At 35.8% G+C, this 21,156-nt stretch overlaps 1 protein-coding gene across 1 annotated transcript in view; it reads left to right on the forward strand.

Annotated features, from left to right (window-relative positions):
• LOC149805028 (dynein axonemal assembly factor 10-like) overlaps positions 1-19,540 on the forward strand; it is a 33,187-nt gene extending 13,647 nt beyond the window's left edge. The window contains exons 5-8 of the mRNA XM_089946660.1: positions 6,577-6,692; positions 7,269-7,403; positions 10,644-10,741; positions 17,496-19,540. Of these exons, the coding sequence (XP_089802786.1) occupies positions 6,577-6,692; positions 7,269-7,403; positions 10,644-10,741; positions 17,496-17,703 (557 nt within the window). The 3' untranslated portion in view covers positions 17,704-19,540. The remainder of the gene's footprint in view (positions 1-6,576; positions 6,693-7,268; positions 7,404-10,643; positions 10,742-17,495) is intronic.
• Positions 19,541-21,156: the final 1,616 nt, after the last annotated feature.

Here is a 21,156-nt window from a genome sequence, read left to right on the forward strand (position 1 = left end):
AATGGCACAATCTTTGAGCATATTTGTCAAAGGTTGATGTAGATTGTGATACAGAGTTTGTGCAGCAGTTTCTTTAGTTGGATAATTATGGTGAGGATTTGTGTACATAGGTTTCTTCTTTAAATATGTTACTCAGTCATAATTCCTTAGGAGAACTACTGCTATCTCACAAATCCAGCCCTTCCAGATAACACTTCTAGCTAAAAGAAGCTAAGTTATCTGCCCACCTAGTTGGCAGTCAGGCAGTTATCTCCTATTGGTATAGGGATTGGTACTAAAATCCCGTGAATATCCAGTTACTACTTCCTTTTGTGCCAAGCAGAATGATATCATCAAAAAGGAACCTTGCAAATTCCTCTACCAAGTTTTTGGAAGTTCTACACTTACAAGTTGGAGGAGTCTTCACTTTGAAAGGGAAGTATACTCCTTATATGTTTCCAACCTTTCTTTATTACTATGATGACAAATTTTTGTATTATCACTTTGTCATCACTTAATAGTATTACATACTTGCATGGGTAGGCTATGAGACTTCATAATAGTTCTGGCTATAGTTTTAATTATATGTGCATGTAAGTCTGTAGTGGCTATAGAAAACTCTTAACTTGTGTATAATTTCTGCTACAACTCAACACATGCAGGTTAGTATTCTATACCAATGTAATTTTACTGTCTGGGCACCAAGCTTCATTGGGGCCCAGAGTGGCCGAGTGGTCTAAAGCGCTCACTGTTATGGATCACTGCCATATCACATCTGCCTGCATGGGTTCGCATCTTGGGTTCGGCCAATGTGGATATGTGAGAAAGCTTGCCAGTAGCTTCTCATGGGTCGGTGGTTCTTTCCGGGTTTTCCTGGGTTCTTCCTCCACCATTAACGCATTAACCCCTGCCGACGAGTTTACATGGAAGTCAGTAGTAGCCTACTGCCAAGCTCTGTAGCGTCAAGGTCATGTATGATACACTAAAGTGGGTGGTATTATAGAAAGGTAGACAGATGTAGCTCTACAGTGATACCAAATAATCTTGAAGTTCTAGTTGCACTACAAAATACAAGGGAAAAACTTCATTTTTTGGACCTGATTTTTTTCTACCCAAAATTCACCCATGGTTGGAATCCAGTTTTGTGTCCGGATTTTAGACTTTTTGGTCTCAGATGTAAAGCAGACCAGTATGAATTGCAAACAGACAGATGAACCTTTGCAAAAAGTAGGATAAAATGGGCATTCGGAATAAAGAGTGGTCTTGATACGAAAATAATGGGTCCGTTAAGCAAAAAGAAAAAAGAAAGGAAAAAACTCCATCTTTTACCCTTCTGCTCATGTGCGAGCCAAAGAACCAATAAAAAATGAGGTTTCTAACATAACTAGGCATTAGGTTATTTGAAAATCACCAGGAAGTTGATGTGTTAGGATGTATTCAGAAATAGCTTTCAAAATGTGTTCCCTACTCGAATTTCAGGCGAAAATTACAAAAACCTCCAGGGGTTAATGTGTTAATACTGGCCACCATGTATGGCCTATCTTATGCTGAAAAATGGCATTAAACCCAACAACAACAACCAAGCTTCATTGAATTTATTTGTACAGGATGTCATTGAGCCTTCCTACAGGTAGTATTGTGAATTGATATTATATATTGTCATTTCATAGCCTTCATTAGGCCATCTGATAGCACTAATTCATGGTCTTAAACATGACACTTTATTGATTTTTTTCTGTGTAGAACATCATTGGGTCTTTTTCACACAGGTAAAGTTGTTTTGTAATGTTGATTCAGTTTCTTTCTGTATGTGCTGGTATTTGCTTGTAATATAGAAAACTAGTTGTGTTACTGTATAGAATCCATGCAGCTAAGTACAGTTTAGTTTTCTATGCATGGTTTGCTTAATAGCATCCAGTTCATGCATGTTACAATAAGCAATGTTTGAGTGCAATCCATTGGCCTTCCTACAGGTAAGCTGTTACTACAATTAATTATTTGCCTTCCAGTCTGTACATGTATGTGCTGTAAGCAATGCTTCAGTGATTTTATCAAAACAGGCAGTCAAAATTCACATGCCTACAGGTTATTAATAATTAGTGACTAGAATTGATTATTTAATGTACACTTTCTACATATTAATACTGAGGCTATCATTCTCTATCTGTACAGGTCAATTGCAACCCTCTACAGGTATTTATCACTGTGGGTAAACCTGCACAAATTCTTACCAGTTCAAAAAGTGGATGTTCACTACACTAAATGTGTATCAGGTCTGCTTTGTTTTGGCTTGCAGATTTAGACCGTGGGTGAGACCAGCCTGACAACCACTCAACATGTGTAGTTCTCAGCTTGTCATCCCTTGCATCATGTCAGACTTGCATATTATGGACAGAAATCAATCATAGCATTGGGGATGAAAACATCTGCTTGCAACCAAGGCTTCGAGCCATGTCTTTTCTGGGCAGCAAGAAGGAGGGCAGCAACAAGCATCAGTTACAGTCTTGCATATCAGAATTATGTACTGGATATGTGGATCAATTTCCCATACCCTGTCTCAGCCTCAAGAACTGGATGTCATGCCATCCAAATTGTCATGTTCCTTCACAACTAGACATGGCCATATCACTCAGGTCACAATAGACCATGACCACATTTGATTATACATTATCAGCCACCAAAAAATGAACTTGTCCACTTCACAACTCGCATATGATGCCTAGTGTAATGCCATAATACCCAAAAGCGCACTTCATGAAGCCAGTTTTGTATGAATCAGTCTTACTCTTATAGTGCATCTGGCACTCCCATGCAGACACCACCCCAGTTTATATAGACACTCTCATGGATCAATCTTGCCTGCATAGTACCTCAAAACACTAATGGCATACAATGTCCATCTTGGGGCCTCAGTTTTCAAGAAATGTCTCTTCATTTGCTCTGAGGCCTCTGACTGTACTTAGTGACATGTTAGAAGTAACGGAATCTGACTTGTCAGTGCTGCAAGTGCAGTGGGCCACCATCATCAACATTCTTCTCCAACTACTTTGCAGGTTGAGCAGGAGACATTGACTTCACTACCTTAATCTATTTATGATGATGCTGGCATTCAAGTTTCCTTGTCATTACTAGATCCTGCCTGGATGAGTGAACTCTGCCTTGCATGCTTGAGCCAAAGTTTCCCACCCAATGCCATCAGACTTCTGTCCTCATTTCACTACATCATCTATGGGGTCTACAGTTCTGACAATAGGTGAAATTATCTACAAAAGATTCTACTGTTGATTGCATCCACAATCAGAATCTTTATATGTCACCACCACAGTACTCTTCATTATTGGTGCCACCTCATGTTTGCACTCTATATCTGGTGATGGATAGTGAGGGAAAGAGAGCAGATACATGGACTGGTTACATGGATCAAACATCCTATAACCCGTCCAAACATCAGATGGCATACTCCCCACATAGGTGACCTACCATACTTCTGTGTCAACCTGATGTGGCCATGGAATTAACTGGGGCATTATTCATAGGATGGTCCACTTCATACTATAACCATAATAGTTGCTATGAACTAACAAAAGATGGGAAAAGAAAGATGCAGTGCTCTCTACCTCCACCTTATAGACCTTTATTGGCCCAAGATATGCTCGCAACCTTCATCATGATCAGATTGATGGAATTCACAACATGCCACCATTCCTCTCCATGTCAGCTACAGTGGAAGGATTTGCTAGGGAGCCAACAAAGTGACAGGGATGTCCCAAGAGTGCATGCCATTGGGAAACAATCCTATAACTAAGTGGAGGAGTAACATGGAGGTTGATCATTTTCACGAGTGTTCCATGAGACCATCTCTATCTCAATGACATACGTACATGTCCCTTTTCCTGTCTTTATCACAGATCTTAGTTGGGAGAAGACTCCAGTCTTTTTTGTGGTGGATTGGAGCAGATTTACCATGGTGTCATGGGGACCCAACACATTTCCTGGGGTATGGTATTATGTTCAAGCCTTTTTCCAGAGTTCTTCTGCTACAACGTAGCACTCATCATTTGGTCCTCAACATAAGCACATTCAGTCAACTGTTATGCCCTTGGGTTTGTGATTGAATGCAAGAATAGGTCCTAACACCATCCATTGTGGAGACTACACAATCTCTTTGCCAATATGAACATCTCTGACCTCATATAGACCGCTCCGGTGGCTTAGTGGTTAGAGCATCCACCTCAGATGCGGGTTTGATCCCCAGCCGAGTCATACAAAAATGGTACTAATAGCTGCCTTGCTTGTTGCTCAGCATTAAGAGGTTAGTGTTAGGACTGGTATGCCTGGTGTCAGGATAATGTGACTGGGTGGGACATCATGCTACATGTCTGTGGCATGATGCCCCAGTGCTAGACATCACTAGAAACTGCCACACTGCAGACATCATAGCGATATGACTGAAAAATTGTTAAAGCTACGTTAAAATCCATATCGCACACACACACACACTGACCTCATACCCTTTCAAGATTTGGTTGACTAAGTCTGGAACGAGAATTGAATTCATGTAATGGTAGGTACCATGCCTATTTGGAGCAATCCACCTGCTAGAGAATGTCAAAACCTCAACCTTTGTCTTACCAGTCCTGGACACTAAAGGCCTGAATAATCAATGTTCTTTCTATAGATTGGAATTGCTGGCTGTATGCACTTCTTGCACACCTCTGATCCAGGAATCAGCAAATCTGAATGTCTCCTCCTGATTAATGCACTCAAATGGGAAATATGTGAGCGACCTCATAAATCAAAACAGAATTGCCATTATGGAGATCATCTGAATTCAGAAACCATGATGTCCATTGTTTCATCCCAACCCAGAGTTACTGTACATGAATGTTGGGAACTTAAGGGCAAACAGTTTTCAAGTTGTGTAGTATCTACAGGCAAGAAGGCTGTCCACCTTAGAGGTGTACAAAGGCAATGGAATATAGCGGAGCGCACAAAGCACTTTATACCAATGTAGGCACCCACATCTCAGTAGCTAATTTCCAATAACTCTTTGATGAAAAACAGCACAAATCAGTTCAGTCTACCATTCCAAGATCACTGGCATACTGTGCTGTCATGGCAGAGAGGATATCAACTGATCAAAGACCTATCTTTTCTTCATTTGGATTCCACCAAGCCAATGACATTGGATCCTTTCCCAAGTGTAAGTTATCATGGGTTTTAACCTGGCGGAACAAGACACCATTTGAACTGCTCTCAGAGCTTACTTAGTTCACCTATCTTATAAGTTCTTCTTCTTCTCTATTTTGGCAGCTGACAGACAAAATCAGTAGTAAATTTTTTATTTGTGGACCCTGCTACTTGCAGTTGCTCCATGATGGATCAATATCGTTCATGAAGCCTTCTGGTTTTATTACCAAGAACAGGCTTACAGTCATGAGGAATTAGATATTGGTAATAATTCCCATCTTTTCTGGACACTTCATCTCAGGGTCATCTACAGGACCAAGTGTGAGCTCTGAAGTGGTATTTCAGGAATATTGAATGATTGCATCAAGGGAGATAATGCCTCATTTTACCTTCAAAGAGGGGAAGGATGATAAATCAGTGTTGACATTTTCATCCTGAATAAAGTGGGCTATCTATTCTGCACATCGTACTAAACGCACACTAATGAACTTGCTCCACATATTGGCTTGCAAAGTTAAGACAGCAGAATTATTGCATATGAGTGAAACTGTTTCCTATAACTATCATTATCCATGCCGTTTGTTGGAGATCTGAGTACACCTCTCCAGTTCTTAAAAGGTTCAAATCGATCTGGAGGAACCTTTACCCATGGCACAAAGGTTACTCTTACAGATCATTTGACAGCTTCATACAGATGTGGCTTCATGACTTCCACTGGATTTGTGGGAGGGAAAATTTTTCCCTTTCAAAACCCATTCCCAACTTTTCCAGTCAGGTTATTTAAAAGCTGTCTAACATAGCTTGGGGGACTGGAGATAGTCTCTCTGGGGTAAGGGATGCATCTCCCTCAACCTCTTATCTATTCTCCTAAGATATTATGATTGGGTAATGTAATTAAAAAAGAAGTTATTTTTAAGAAAAAAATATATTTTTCATGTTCAGAAAAAGTACATGTACATGAAATTTCCCAGCTATGCCACGATTGTGTTATATCCAGATTTTTGTTATAACGGAGGGTGCTATAGCAGGGTCACACTCTATTTACTAATGAATTAATCATTAATGAGTATGCAAATTTTACTGGTTTGATTAATTTTAATAAGTGTTATCTGGAAGGTCTGGATTTGCGAGATAGTAGTAGTTCTCCTAAGATATTATAATTGGGTAAGTATTCTCGAAAAAATATATTTTCCTGAAAAAATTGGTTTCTCTTTTTGTACTTTATATTGAATTTTTTTCTAAGTAATTTATGAATATGCTTTGATATTAGGATAGGACTTGTATGTTCCCCTTTAGTTCAGTCTTGAAGTTGAGATTGCCATCAAGCACAAAATCCAGGAAAATTTGCATCAGTAAATTACAGAGAGTCTATTATTACCATATCAAATTTTCCCACTGTTTTTGCAGGTCATGCATACAACAAACATGACAGATGCGTTTGTGCTGGGTATGATAATGGAGATATCAAGCTGTTTGATTTAAGAAATATGTCACTCAGATGGGAAACTAATATTAATAATGGAGTAAGTTTCTATTTTTATATAAATCATAATAACAATGTTGAATTCAACATCCTTTTCTTAAAAAAATAAATGTCATAAAGAAATGTTTTTGTAATATTTCCAGATGAATTTATTTCATGAAAAACCTTGAACAAGATGCATATTAATTTTATACATATACTTACTAGAACAATTTTGCACAATTTACATCAGTAAGGTTTTGAGAATGTCTTCAGAGGAAATAATTATTAAAGCATCCCAAGTTTGACAATATTTATCAAGGAAATTCTGACATCACTGTACAGAAAATTGGCATTGTTTGACCTAATAAATAAATAATTGGTCATACATGTTCCAGTAGACAGACCAACAATAAAGAAATCCTGGATTTTTTAAATCCTAAATACACATGGAATAAAGTCTTAGGAGACTAAAGCTTTTACAATTGCAGCAATAGTTAAGGTTTTGTACTTTTTCACTTTTGTGGCTACTGGACCATATGCTAGAACTGTCCTAATAATGTAAAAGTTTTTTTATTATTGCCATTATTTGATGTTAATATAACACCATGTTATCTTTTTTAAAATTTATTCCCAGGTATGCTGTCTTGAATTTGACAGGAAGGATATAAACATGAACAAACTTGTTGCAACAACACTTGAGTCAAAGTTCCATGTATATGATATGAGAACTCAGCACCCAGCTAAGGGATTTGCCATGCTGACAGAAAAGGTATGTTTAGAAAGAAGTCTTCAGTTATTCATCTTCTGCTCATCTGTCCCCTCTTTATATGCAGGTCATCTCTTTCCAGTCAGTATTTGTACTGTTAGGGTGGCTGTCATGAATGAACATTGGTAATTATTAAAAATTATCATTTATTGTATAATCTTTTTTTTTATTGTAATTTGTAATATCTTGGTAAAGGCAATTATTTTTATATGTCAAATAGATCCAATTAAAAAATTTGCAAATAAAAATGTAAAGGGATCTTTTCATCTCTGTTCTTTCTTCACACTGAGAGACAAATTTGCTGCTCATAGAGTTTGTGAGAGTTGTCAGTAGCTTTTCTGTGGAGTCTTTGGTCCTTACTGGGATTTTGGTGGGTTCTTGTACTGAGTGCCATGTATTGCCTGTCACGTTCTGAGAAATGGTGTTAAACCCACAACATCACTCTCAAAGAATCAGGTGCAACTCCTGGAGAGTTTGGCTCTCGAAATGTTAATGATTTTCATCAGCCTTCCCTTTGAATGAATGGTCCCAATTCAATAATAGTGGAATCATTTGGCTTGCATGCTCTGTTTACTTTCTCTAGCTTTCTGTTTATATGCTATGGCCTTGCAAAGGAAAGAGCTGAATCTCTTCAGGCCACTGGTAGCTGCACAGACAGTTAATTTGCATTGCTGATGACAGCACAATCCATGACCTTGCAACTTTCAATGGATTTACCAGGGAAACTCTTGCATGCAATGCAATAGCCAGGTGCAGGATCACATATGGATCACCCTCACAAGAGTATAAATGCATAATCTTCAATTGTACTAACTTCACATTAGCTTCTTTTCAGTAGAGTAGTCATCTTGCTCCTACTTGGGTACATATTGTAAGTTAAATGATTTCCTCCTCCTTTTACCTATTCATCTAATGTTAATGTGATTGGGTAATATATTTGATGGAGAAAGGGATGTTTAGTAAATTACGTTTTTCTGAAAATGCTTACCCTATCACAATACTGTCAACACTCACACCCTTTTGTAGAAATGTGGGCATCCTGTTATAGGCTTCAATCAAAGTTAAAAGTAGTAAACAGCAAGGCAGCCAAGATATATGTGGCCACCTAGTGGGAATATGGAGTTAATCTTTTAGACTTTAAGAGTTGTTGTTGTTGTAGGGTTTAACGCCATTTTCAGCACAAGATAGGCTTTACATGGTGGCCAGTATAAATGGTGGAAGAAGAACCTGGGAAAACTCAGGGAAGAACCAATGACCCACAAGACGATACTGGCAAGCTTTCTCACATATTCACATTGGCCAAATCAGAGACTCGAACCCACACAGACAGAGGAGAGGTGAAATGGCAGTGATCCATAACAGTGAGTGCTTTAGACCACCCAGCCACTTGACTTTAAGAGTTACTTCCATATATATATATATATATATATATATATATATATATATATATATATATATATATATATATATATATATATAATGGTTGTCTCTCGAGTCGAGGAAGACAAGTGGTGCGATCTCATTCAACGGTGGACGTGCATGTGGCTCCTGAGTCCAAATTCTGATGCACACAGGCAGTTGCAGGTGGGGCATGGGACACTGGTGGTTGGTGGTATTTGTGATACAGTTCTGTGACGTCTCTCCCGAGTTGCAGCAAGATGCTGGCGGCGGTCATCCTCAAAGGTGTAACAGGCTTTTCTGGTCAGCGCTCGCCAATGGCTTCTGTCTAAGGCAGCGAGCTCGAGCTGGTGGGGTTGGAGGTCTGTCCATTTGATGTTCATCTTGAGGTTGTCTTTGTACCTCTTATGAGGGCGGCCTTGGTTTTGGTTTCCCTGGGCTAGCTCACCATAGAACAACTGCTTTGGGATTTTATATATATATATATATATATATATATATATATATATATATATATATATATATATATATATATACTATGTAGATAGACACACACACACATACACCATTTCCTGGATAACTTGCACCCTCCTACTGGATGCAGCACTTTAATAAAATAAAACTACCAATTAAGTTAGTTTTTTATCAAGTGAAATTCATGTTTTAGTTCCATCATTTAGTTTGGTGCAAGAGCAGTCTTCATAAATGCAATGTGTCCTCTTGTATTCAGATGTTAAATTCATTAATGTACCGTAAAAGCTGTTGGCATTTCTCCGAGAACCTTATTAAGTGCAGACTGTTTTGATATCTGACTTGCAGAAGTATTTGTTGTCTTGTTGCACTGAATTAAAAGCTGACCTGCTTTGTATTATCATGGTAATTCCATCTTTTGTGTCAAGTTAAGGGCCTGAAATAAAAGAAATTTTAAAAGGCAGGCAAATCATACCTGCAAAAGAGCTAGAGGCCTCTTTCATGTGTCAGGTCAGCACATTTCAGTTGATCAACTGAACACAGTTAATAAATATTATTGTGTCCATAATATAATTAAACTACCTTAAATTAGCCTACTCATTCATAAATGTGATCAAAGATAGCAAGGCAACCAAGCAAGATGAATACATGGTGAAATAAAAGTTATGTTTCACATAAATGGTTCATTGTGGAGAAGCATGTAGTTAACTTAAAGTTCCTGAATTGGCACAGAGAAGTTAATCACTATTTGCAATGAAATCACAGCATCAGTATTCTAAAAGAACAATCAGAAAGTTTCGACATTGACTGTTCTTGAACTAAAATTAAATAAATGCTCCTAGTTTTTGTAAAAAGGAATTTTGTTTGGTTGTGAAATCTGGTGTCCTGCTTTTTATTGTCCCTACGTCACACTCCACTATCATGGATTACAAAGCAGGGAGTATACGAAGTAAGGAGTCAGACTAATCAACGACAGGAAAAGGTAGTGATGCTTTTGTGTGCACGTGAAACCAGCTGACATAATGTTAATGATCTTCAAATGTAATGTTGGACATCTTGAAAATAAAGGCAATCTATAGAGAAAGGAACAACTTCATCAGAAAAAGCACCTTATTGACATTTATTCCCAATGTCATTATAAAACAAGTATTCAGCTATTAAACAGCCCAGTTGCCCCCCCCCCCCCCCTTTTCAGTTTTCTCAATGTCCAGCAGGGATGGCATCACCTATTTTTGGAGGTCCCTCAGATCAGCAGTTTCAATTAATTTTGAGCCCTGACCTAAGAATAATAAAAATTTACACAAATTCTTCTTAAAATAATTGGCATTTATACAGCTATATGTAATACCGTTGTACCATTGTACATTCTCACAGGCACACAAATCAACCATCTGGGCAGCCAGGCATCTACCACAGAACAGAGATGTCTTCATGACAACAGGAGGAAGTGGAACACTGAATCTTTGGAAATAGTAAGCATGAATTCTCATTCTATAGACAACTAGACTTTAAAGTTAGTTGTACATAACTTAGAACCATTTAGTACATGCTGTTTTTAAACCCACACTGTGACCGTGGTATCCCATGCAGTGTTACCCATGTTCATCTGTCCACCACAGCATACCTGCCATAACAGGCATGTCATGAGAAAACATTTTTTTATACTCCTGATCCCTCGGATACAGTCATGTTTCAAAAAACATAATTTTCATTAATCTTGGAAAAAAGAAACAAAAATTCAATATATGCCTATAACATGAAGCATGTATAAACGATAAACAGTCCTGACTGGAGCTGATGTAAAACTATCCTTGGGGCAGTTTAAATAGTGGCAATTAAAAGTCAAAGAGATAGGTAGAAACCACTGTTTCACATATTACTTAAAGGTCACTGGCCATACTCCAACATTTTCTTATTTATATCAGATTTACATTACATGATTAAAAATAGTTATACTCGCACACAAAAACAAAAAAATTATCAAGTGTAAAGAAGAAATAATTTAATTACTCAGAATAGAAGTATACAACGCTGTTACTTCCCCTTAGTTACGATTTCCCACCTATAGAGGACGCGACCGGACATGGCGTACATTTATCCCTACAAGACGAAGTACTTGCTTATTGTTGTTGAAAAATAAAACACTATAAACTATGGATTGGGAATATTTTAGATGAAACTAATGAAAACTAATTTACTGTTCAGCCTTATATTGGTATGCGTGCATGACACATTAGATTGTGTCGCTTTCAAAACTCTTCCTTTGTTTCAATTTATTTTGAAAATTCCCGTCAATACAGGTAAAAAGAATCAATGCTGGCTTCTCTGTGTCGGCAGACTTTATAAAAAAAAAAGATGAAAGAAATCGGCACACTTAAAGAAACCAAAGGAACCAAACTTGATTTCCTTTTATCAGCTGACTTCAGAAGAAAAAATTGGTACACTAAACTTTTCATGCGTAAATGGCAGGTGCCTTCAAGCAATTGGGTGATACTTTTGTCTCATTTGCGATTCTGTTATTTGACATAAGCGATACACAATACACTAAGGATGCATATGCAAGCTGGCATCCCTACATATACAGAGTTCGTGGATATATATATTTTTTAAAATAATTTTCGCATGATGAGAAAAAGAAGGAATATATGATAACAATGCAAGGTTAATTTCTTTCATTTTATTTTCAAACAAGTGTATGCTTATCAATTTATTTTGTACCGTGAGTGTGTGTGTGGGGGGGGCACACATTAAACACAAAATTATTTCCTTTCTAATTTGTACGGAATAAGGGAGCAAATATGATTGATGATATTGACCAGTAATGACAAGCTTTCAATTTACGCGCGCAGACACTAAGACAACTTGAAAAATAAAAACAAACAGTAAAATTAACTGGTAAGAGCTTCATATTGCAGCAACTAAATAATGACAAAATGCTCAACATTATTCTCTCTCTCTCATGTGTAATCTAGTATGTATTGTATGCAGCTGTGTTACAACGTGAAGCCTAAAATTAAGTATATTTGTTATAATATCTCATGTACTCTATCCTTAGCAAAATGTATACGTATTATGTAGAATATTATCTGTTACGTATTTTTGTTTTTATAAATGATTATTGATAATTTGACCAGAAGACTTAAATTGAGAATGTTGTTGTGCAGATGCATATATTTGTTATCATAAAAAATGTATATAAATATTTTAATTAGAACAAGCAAGATATGCCAGTTTGTGTTTTATCTCATAAACACATACGTTACGAAGTATGATCATTTTCTTTCAAAGAATATCAAAATAGTGTTTAAATTTAGTTTTTTTTCCCTAAAACCTATCTTACATAGCATCTACGTTTTTGTTGAAGAAAAAGTTGGTACAAACTATTGTTAAATTTGGCCGAATTGTATTTCGAGTTGGGCAGAATTGTCTTTGGGCCAAATTCACTATAATCCGACATAAATGATACAAGTTTCCCATCCCTCCCCTATTCGATCCCACAGATTAAGTACACTTTTTTCTGGTAAACATGGTTTTTTGGAAAAAGAAAGAATGCTTTTTCCCATCGTCACTCTTTTGGTTACATCTGTATGCAACACAGTGCACCATATTTGTTGTACAAAAGCACGATCGTATGCTATATCACATAGACATTTATGTGGGGAAATTAAGCAATTAAATGGCTAGGTTGAATAGAAGGGATAAATGTACGTCATATCCGGTTTTGGCACGCGGAAACTACCGATTGTTTATGGAGATTGCCGAATAATTAAACATTTTTATGGTGTCCATACATAACCAATGCGTTTTGTTTATAACTATAATAATATCACACGTTTGTACAATATAGGTGGCAGGTGACCTTTAATACAATAGCTAGTGTGATGTGTTAGGTACTTTGAATGATGCCCATTGTGCTAATTTGCATAGGTAAAGTTCACAAAAATGGAACAATCCAATATAGATAAATCAAAGAGATGCAAGATGCATGTTGAGAACAAAAGCTTTTTTTTCTCACATCTTTGCCTGGAATGAGAAGCCTTACGTATTAAAGAATATTGACAAGTTTGTGAAAAGTGGCAATGTTTCTATGTAGTCTGATTTTACTCCATGTATAGAACGCAAAGTATGAATTTTTGTTGTTGTCGATTATTGTGTTAAAGTGTAATTCATTTTTGAAGGCAATTCAGGGGGCTATTAGCCATCAGCAGAAGCATGCAAAGATCAGCAAAAATCAATTTCAGAAATCAATTTCAGAACTCTAGGTTATTGAGTTTGAAGTAAACTAGAAAATGGGTGGGGTGGGGTGGTATTTAATTCTTTGCACATACTTATTTCTGCAAATATCATTTTACTATAGGTCATTCATGTGTGTACAATTATATATCTTTTGATGAGACTGCATCAAATAAAGTATTGACAGTACTAAAATTGTAGTCATCTAACTTGGTTCTGACTAGGATTCGCTCAGATAATCCAGCAGGGAAGTTTGAACACCAGTACCATCTAGTCGCAAGTGAGAGTATTTATAACGACTAATGACACTTGCATTACCTTCATGCCCCCATTTGAACTATGGAGATTAGCAAAGACTGCATCTAATTAAGCCTATACTTTGCCATCCAGTTCTATTTAAAAAATAAACTTGGTGTATGTTTTTTTTGTGTCGTTGTTGTGATTATGTGAGTGTTTGCACATATGTGTATGATGATGATATTTGAAAATACTAAACCTACCAAACCTTATTTCTTTGTAAGTACACCTCTCCCTCGATAACTCACGCACAGCGGGGTTCACAAACATAGACGCACTATAAGTGAGGGCGCGAGTTACCAAGGGACCTCCAAAAATTTAAATAATTTGTTTTGACATTGAGAAAACTGCATGGGTGGGTAGGGACAGCCATGTTAGGAAACAGGGTTGTTTAATGACTGAATCCTCATTTTACAATCATGTCATAAATAATTTTTAATGGGGTATAGAGATTTATCAACACTGGATCATTGTGACATAAATTCTCTAATAGTCTGAACATGATAGTCCGAACATGAAAGGATTAGGTATCTGAGTTACTGTGCTTTTTACCATACTATGGAATGTAAATTGTACTCAGCAAATTTTAATTGAACAATATTAATGATGCAATTGAATTGCAGCGTAATTTGACATACTTGGCAAATGCTTTAAGATTTTGTAGAAAATATCCAGGACACTTCTTCTCAGTCTTAGCACCTTAGAGGCTGTATTTCCAAATGGACTGTAATGAAACGTGGCATATAGATATATGTAATAACGATCATGGACATATTTCATTGTTAATGTTGTTGATGCATTCTAATGAAGTAAGCTGGCATCTGATTGGCTATCCATTCTGTAAAGGGCTGATCACTTAAGACCTCTATCTCTATGAATAATGTCACATCTTTCTAGTGATGTGTGCTATAGTTTAGTAAGTGGTCATTATGTCACATTTAGAAATGGGAGAGTCAAAAAACAGAAACATCTTTTGAATTTCAGAACACAAGTTTTCTGAACCAAAATGTTTTCATTAATTTTAGTAAATGTCATTAAAGGGCCTTGAAAAAAAGTAATTTCATGTAGGGAAAAACTTGGAAATTTTTGTTTCAAAAAGTTTAGAAATCTTGCTATCATTAGCAGGTATATTGTGTACCTCATTCAGGGTCTTGTCTTTGAAGTCAGTGTTGTGGTATTTATTACATTTTCCTTTCCACTCTTTAATTTTACTGTCATTTAAGAGAAATGGATAGATCTTGGCACAACTAAATATCATAACTGAATGAAATGTTGGCTAGCATATCGGTGGTCCTATCTTAAGATTAAGACTGCACGTTTATATTTTAGGCTTTGGTCATATTTGTTCTTCTGCTTTCAAAATTAGAAGCTGTTTAACAAAAGTGGATGAAGCTTGGTGTATTTGTGTATTGTCACTAGAGGATGTGTTGTGCATAGCACATTTATTAGGTCTTATCCTCAAGGTCACAGGTCAGTACTTTAAGGTTTTGTCTTCATTTTATGTTACCTGATCATAATACCTTAAGATAACTACTACTACCTTGCAAATCCAGCTTCAATAGGCTAAATCTTTTTAGATAAAAAACTAAATGTTATCTGCCCACCTAGGTGGCAGTTAAATAAAGTGATCTCCCTTGATACTAGATTGGCACCAGATCATTCAGTTACTACTTCCACTAGTGCAAAGTAAAATGATATATACATTCAGAGGCCTCACAATCTTTATGCAACTATTTTGGACGTTTTCAACTGTAAAGCAAGTTGGAGGAATTATTTTCAAAGTCAGGTATATTCCATCTAAAAATTTCAGACTTTTCTTTCTTCGATGACAGTGTTTCTGGCTTTTCAGTATTATTACTTTGTTGTGCCCTTGGTATGTACCTGAATGGGTCACCAATTGCATCCCCTCACCTTGCTATAACTGTATTTAAATCTGTGAAGGTCTCGTGTGTGATATAGAAAACTCATAATATTGCTGTATAATTTCCCCTCATCTTGCTATAACTGTATTTAAATCTGTGAAGGTCTCGTGTGTGATATAGAAAACTCATAATATTGCTGTATAATTTCCCCTCACCTTGCTATAGCTGTATTTAAATATGTGCAGGTTTCGTGTGTGATATAGAAAACTCATAATATTGTTGTATAGTTTCTGTTATTGTCAGAGACATAGAGGTAAGTTTTCTATATTAATCTGGGGTTTTTTTTGGTCCACTTCATAGTTATATATAACACTTTACTGATTTTACTTATCCTGTAACATTGCCTTACACTAGCATCTGCTTTATAAGTATTAATAGTGACATGTCTGTGCATTTTTATGTGCATATTTTGGGTGTACTATAGAAACACAGTTATATTACAGTATGGTTTCCACTGCAGGTGGATATGTGCAGGTAAATTTTCTATATATAGTTTAGTTATGGCATCCACTTCATAGTTCTAATCAGCAAAGCTTCATGATTTTACTTGTATAGGCAGTCTATATTGTCTGCTCAGTTTTGTTAAGACCAAGTGTAAGACCATGGTTACGACCAAGTGTAAGACCAAGTGTAAGCTTTGCAAACATTAGAAACACAGGACTGACAACCACAATTCATTTGTAGCTTGCTCCAGTTTCCAATCTATGTACACGTCAGACTTGCATCTTGTGGACAGAAAGTTTGCAAAAAGCTGGACATTCAATTCATAAATTTGGTATTAAATCATAACCCATTTGAGTCTCTATGTCTGCACACCTTCAGAGTTGTCATTTTTGCCATAAGTAAAAGTTTATGATAGCTTCATGTGAAATCATCATACACAAATCTCAGAGCTCATCCTTGTATTTTTCAAGCTTGTGTCACTGCAGAAATGCCAGGCTAAGGGGCAGAAATTTAAATTAGAGAGGATAAATGTATATAAGATTGTTACTTTGTTGAGTCTAGTTAGCTCATTACTAAGTTTGAAGACAGATAGTTGCCTTGAAGCTTTCTTACAGAGATATTTTTCTTGTCGATCGAATTGCAGTTGATAGTGTCATTTCCAAGCAGTTTAAATTTTCTTCTCAGTTTTTGACAGCACTGCTTATGTTTAGTACCAATATTTAATGTATTTTTACCCACAACTAGTGCTTAAAACTTGTCAGGGTTGGCTTGCATTTTGTTAAAAGTGAACTAATCAATCCGAGTGCTAAAATCTGGTGAGGAAAAGGACAAAGTGTTATCATCGGCATAGAATGTTTACAGCTTTGTCCTAAAAATCCTAGTCAGATTTTCATTATTATTAACCTTTGTGATCTCACCATGGAAGGGGCCCTGAGTGGCCGAGTGGTCTAAAGTGCTCGCCGATACGGATCATTGCCATCTCACCTCTGTCTGCGTGAGTTCGAGTCTCAGCCTCGGCTAATGTTGGTACGTGAGAAAGCCTGCCAGTAGCTTCTCGTGGGTCGATAGTTCTTCCCGGGGTTTTCCAGGGTCCTTCCTCCACCAATTATACTGGCCACCATGTATAGCCTTTCTTGTGCTGAAAAATGGTGCTAAACCCTACAACAACAACAACTCACCATGGAAGGAGAGTGACAAAAAAAATCACTAAGTTGCTTGTTTCCCTTATTACAGGCAGACTGTGTTTTATAGTTGAAAAATATCAGTAACTAAATTATTTCACATGAACATAATCAGTTTTTGTAAAAATTATTATAAATTTAATTTTCAGCAATTATCCGTCAAACAGAGTGCAGAAAGATGGAAATGATGTTGAGATGGGAGTTCCTGGGACTTTGTCACTTCTACAGAACATTACACTAAGTACTCAACCTATTAATACTTTTGACTGGAGTCCAGATAAGGAGGGTCTCTGTGTGTGCACATCCTTCGATCAGACTGTACGTGTTCTTGTTGTTACAAAGCTGAACAGGATATGAGGTTGTAGGTTGGAACTATGTGGGAGGTATTTAATACTGAAGAATTCCGTCCAGTGTGCAGAATTGACAGATCTGATTGTAAAAAATAGGAAAACAAGAATTGCTGTATCACGATGCATTGAAATTGCCTGCAGATTCAAGGACTCATTCTTAGAGTTTATTAGACTGAAGAAGAAAAATAATGCAGACGACAATGAAAGAACTTGATATTAATTAAATTTGTAAAATTCTTAATTGTTTTTTTTAGATTATACCTCACGTTTTTATAAGATTATTTGCATAACTTCCAAAGGCATATTGGTTTGCCTAAAATTAGGTTGTCCAAGTCAGACAAAAAATAATGAAATATTTGTGACCTATATTACTACACGTTGGCTTAGAGGATCAAACAAAGGATTACAGAGTAGTTGCTGTATATGTTGCTTGACCATTGTACTGTTTAAACACTCCTGGAAATAATGAATCCATAAAGATTTGAAATTGTTGGTTTACTCAATTTTCACATATTTGAGACAGTTAACAGTAATACTTGTACCTTGATTATTAGGCAGTGTCATGGATGTTTTACACAACATATGGAACCATTTTACAACTATGTCAGGTTGGGTCAAGATTAATATTTGGTGTGTACAAGTTGTTATGTACATTGTACAAGTTGTTATGTACATTGTACAAGTTATTCTGATTAATGCATACAGATGATCTTAAGTACTAAGCTTAACAAGCATTCCTATGCTAGAAAATATGAGGGCCAAACTAATATATATTTTATGAATAATACATTATTATTAATATTAAAACATACCTATACATTTTAATCTTCTGTTAAGATTTCCAAATAAATTCATAACTGAGCTATCTGTTTGATAAATTGTTTAAAGTGCAGTGATTACATTGAATATATAATTGTACCTGGTAGTCAATTGTTAGAAACAATTCAAGAGTTATTTCAGGCCATTTTTCTGTTGGGGTATCAGTCTTGTAGAAATACGACCTTCTGTGCATGTATTAAGAGTATCAATTTCTTTATATGCCATTTAACCTAATGTTACCAAGGCAGAATTTTTGTAATTTAAAGTTTATTGAAATATTGTTTTTCTGTGAGGCCACATAAGTTTATTTCTGTAAATAAATGTTATTGTACGAATGAAAAGTGAATCTCATCTTCCTGATTTTTCTGGAGATAGTATGCATATATGAGCATTATTTTCACTCATCTGTTAATAAAAACTCAATTTGACTACAAATTATAAGAATTTTTCTGATTTTAAGTTTGATTCTTTGTGTTATTACATGCATTTATTAAGTTATTTCATCATGTCATTTCATTTGGTCAATATTTAATGTTATATAGACAATTTCTTTGTAAACGGAGAAAGAAAGAAATGATTTATGCTTTGCCATTTAAAAACAGCCTTCTAACCATTATGGGCAATTCAAGGTAATGAAATCGGGATTGCTGGTCTTGGAATTAAAAATATATTTGCCATTGGTTTCACCAAAATTTATTTTTTCTACATAGTGGGTTTCTTTTGCCACAGTTTACTTAAAAAGCTTTTGTATGGATGTTTCTCTTAAATGTTTTATGCATTGTTTTATTTTAAATAATTCTTTCAAAGAATTTTATTACAGTGTCTTGTGAGATAACTCCTGCTGCTGACAAAAAATGGTCTCAAGACAGGTGGTCACACATAAATATATGTGAGAGCCAGTTTTTAAGGTCAAAGGAAATTACCCTCATTACATATACTTTATTCTGTATTCATAGTTCTTGTTAAAGTATTACATGCATTCATCTCGAAATACTTTTATTTGCAATGAAGGTATAAATCAACCATTCAGCATTGATGTGTATATTTGTGAGGATGTTAACATACCCTGAACCCATTGTAATGATGACTATAGTGATTCAAATAAGGCCTTGCATAAATATGAAATGTAAATAAGTACCATTTAAATTAAAAGACAGATTGAACTCGTCCGTCAGCAAAATAAATTTCCTTAGAGACAGAAGTTAAAGGCTTAATTTCACTAACACATCAGGATTATCTTAGTTAACATAGAACATAATAGATACACTATGGTCAACAGATGAAAGTCTCTGACAGTGTCACGTTTGGCTTGATGCATGGATTTAATAACTGTAACATAAATAAAGTATTAAACAAATGGAATCTTGACTGTATACAGTTAACTACCCAAACAGTGTTAGTAACTTGTTAGGAGATGAGGACTTCATTCACCCCAGGTATTACATATCAACTCCAAAGATAAAACAATGTACTTAAACAGTTCATTGACAGAGATAGATAGTAATAATAACTTAAGATTTTACGAACAGTGATTTCATTTTATTCAAATCTCTCTATACAACAATATTGGAGTTGTGCTGGTTTTCATGACAGATAAAGAAACAATATAAACCTTTCAACTGACAGTGTGTCGATGACCGCATAATCATATGCTAATGGAGATTTACATGACTTTGGCATAACACTGGATGTTAGTGACATGTACTTTAGAATGGTTGACGGTATGTAGCTTATGATTTAACTTGCAAAGAAATCATTTGCCAGATTCAGCCCCTTCATTTGTTAAGTGTTTTTTTTTTAAACCTGGGTGCAGGAGAATGTTTAATCCACAGGCAGACTCCCCTCAGTGACAATGGTTACAAAAGTCACTAGTGTTTATATCAGATTCAGTGATATAGTCATTCGTAGCAGTATTGAAACATATTTTGCCTAAAAATCATGGCTGCAGGTTGCATTGAGTGGTGGTCACTTATGACTACATTTATATAACAAAATCAATCTATACCTATTTTTGATGTACATGAAAGGTGGTTGCTCGTAGCAGAGGTCAGGCAAATCAGGTTCCACTGTAAAACTCTGAGTATTTTTGTCAAATATATTTACTTAAAGCTAAATACCTGTAGCATCATTGTCCTTTTTAAATAAAAAAGCCTAAAATTAAAAATATATAGTTTTGATGTATTTTTTTAGTCATTGTATTCATTTTTGAGAAGTGTTTTTACATTTAAAATAGAGTTTTGAATACATGTTATTATTGGTTTGGTTTGGTGTTTAATGGCTTTGCTGCCAGCTGATAGTCATTCATTAGGTCACTTTGATCCAAGTAAGTTACTGATGTTGTCCTGACTGACAAATCAAAGTCTAGATTCATTAAGTGTATTGTGGTTCTAGAGATGGTGTATTTGGCTGCATTTAAGAAGACTGTTCTCAATTCTAATGCATATTCTGGCATTTTTCTTGACTTTTGAACGCCTAGAACTTGATGCTCAGAATGACATTTTGTGCTGAGAACCCACTCCTGATAATATGAGCCAAATTTGAACAAAATTGTGGCAAGCAAAACCTGTTTAATTTTTCAAAAGAAGTTTGTGGAGTTTTAATATAAATGCTGATGTTCTACGCTAATGATTTTTTCAATTAT

This window comes from Sinohyriopsis cumingii, chromosome 2, assembly GCF_028554795.1.
Source record: "Sinohyriopsis cumingii isolate HCF-2022 chromosome 2, ASM2855479v2, whole genome shotgun sequence".
Taxonomy (NCBI): domain Eukaryota; kingdom Metazoa; phylum Mollusca; class Bivalvia; order Unionida; family Unionidae; genus Sinohyriopsis; species Sinohyriopsis cumingii.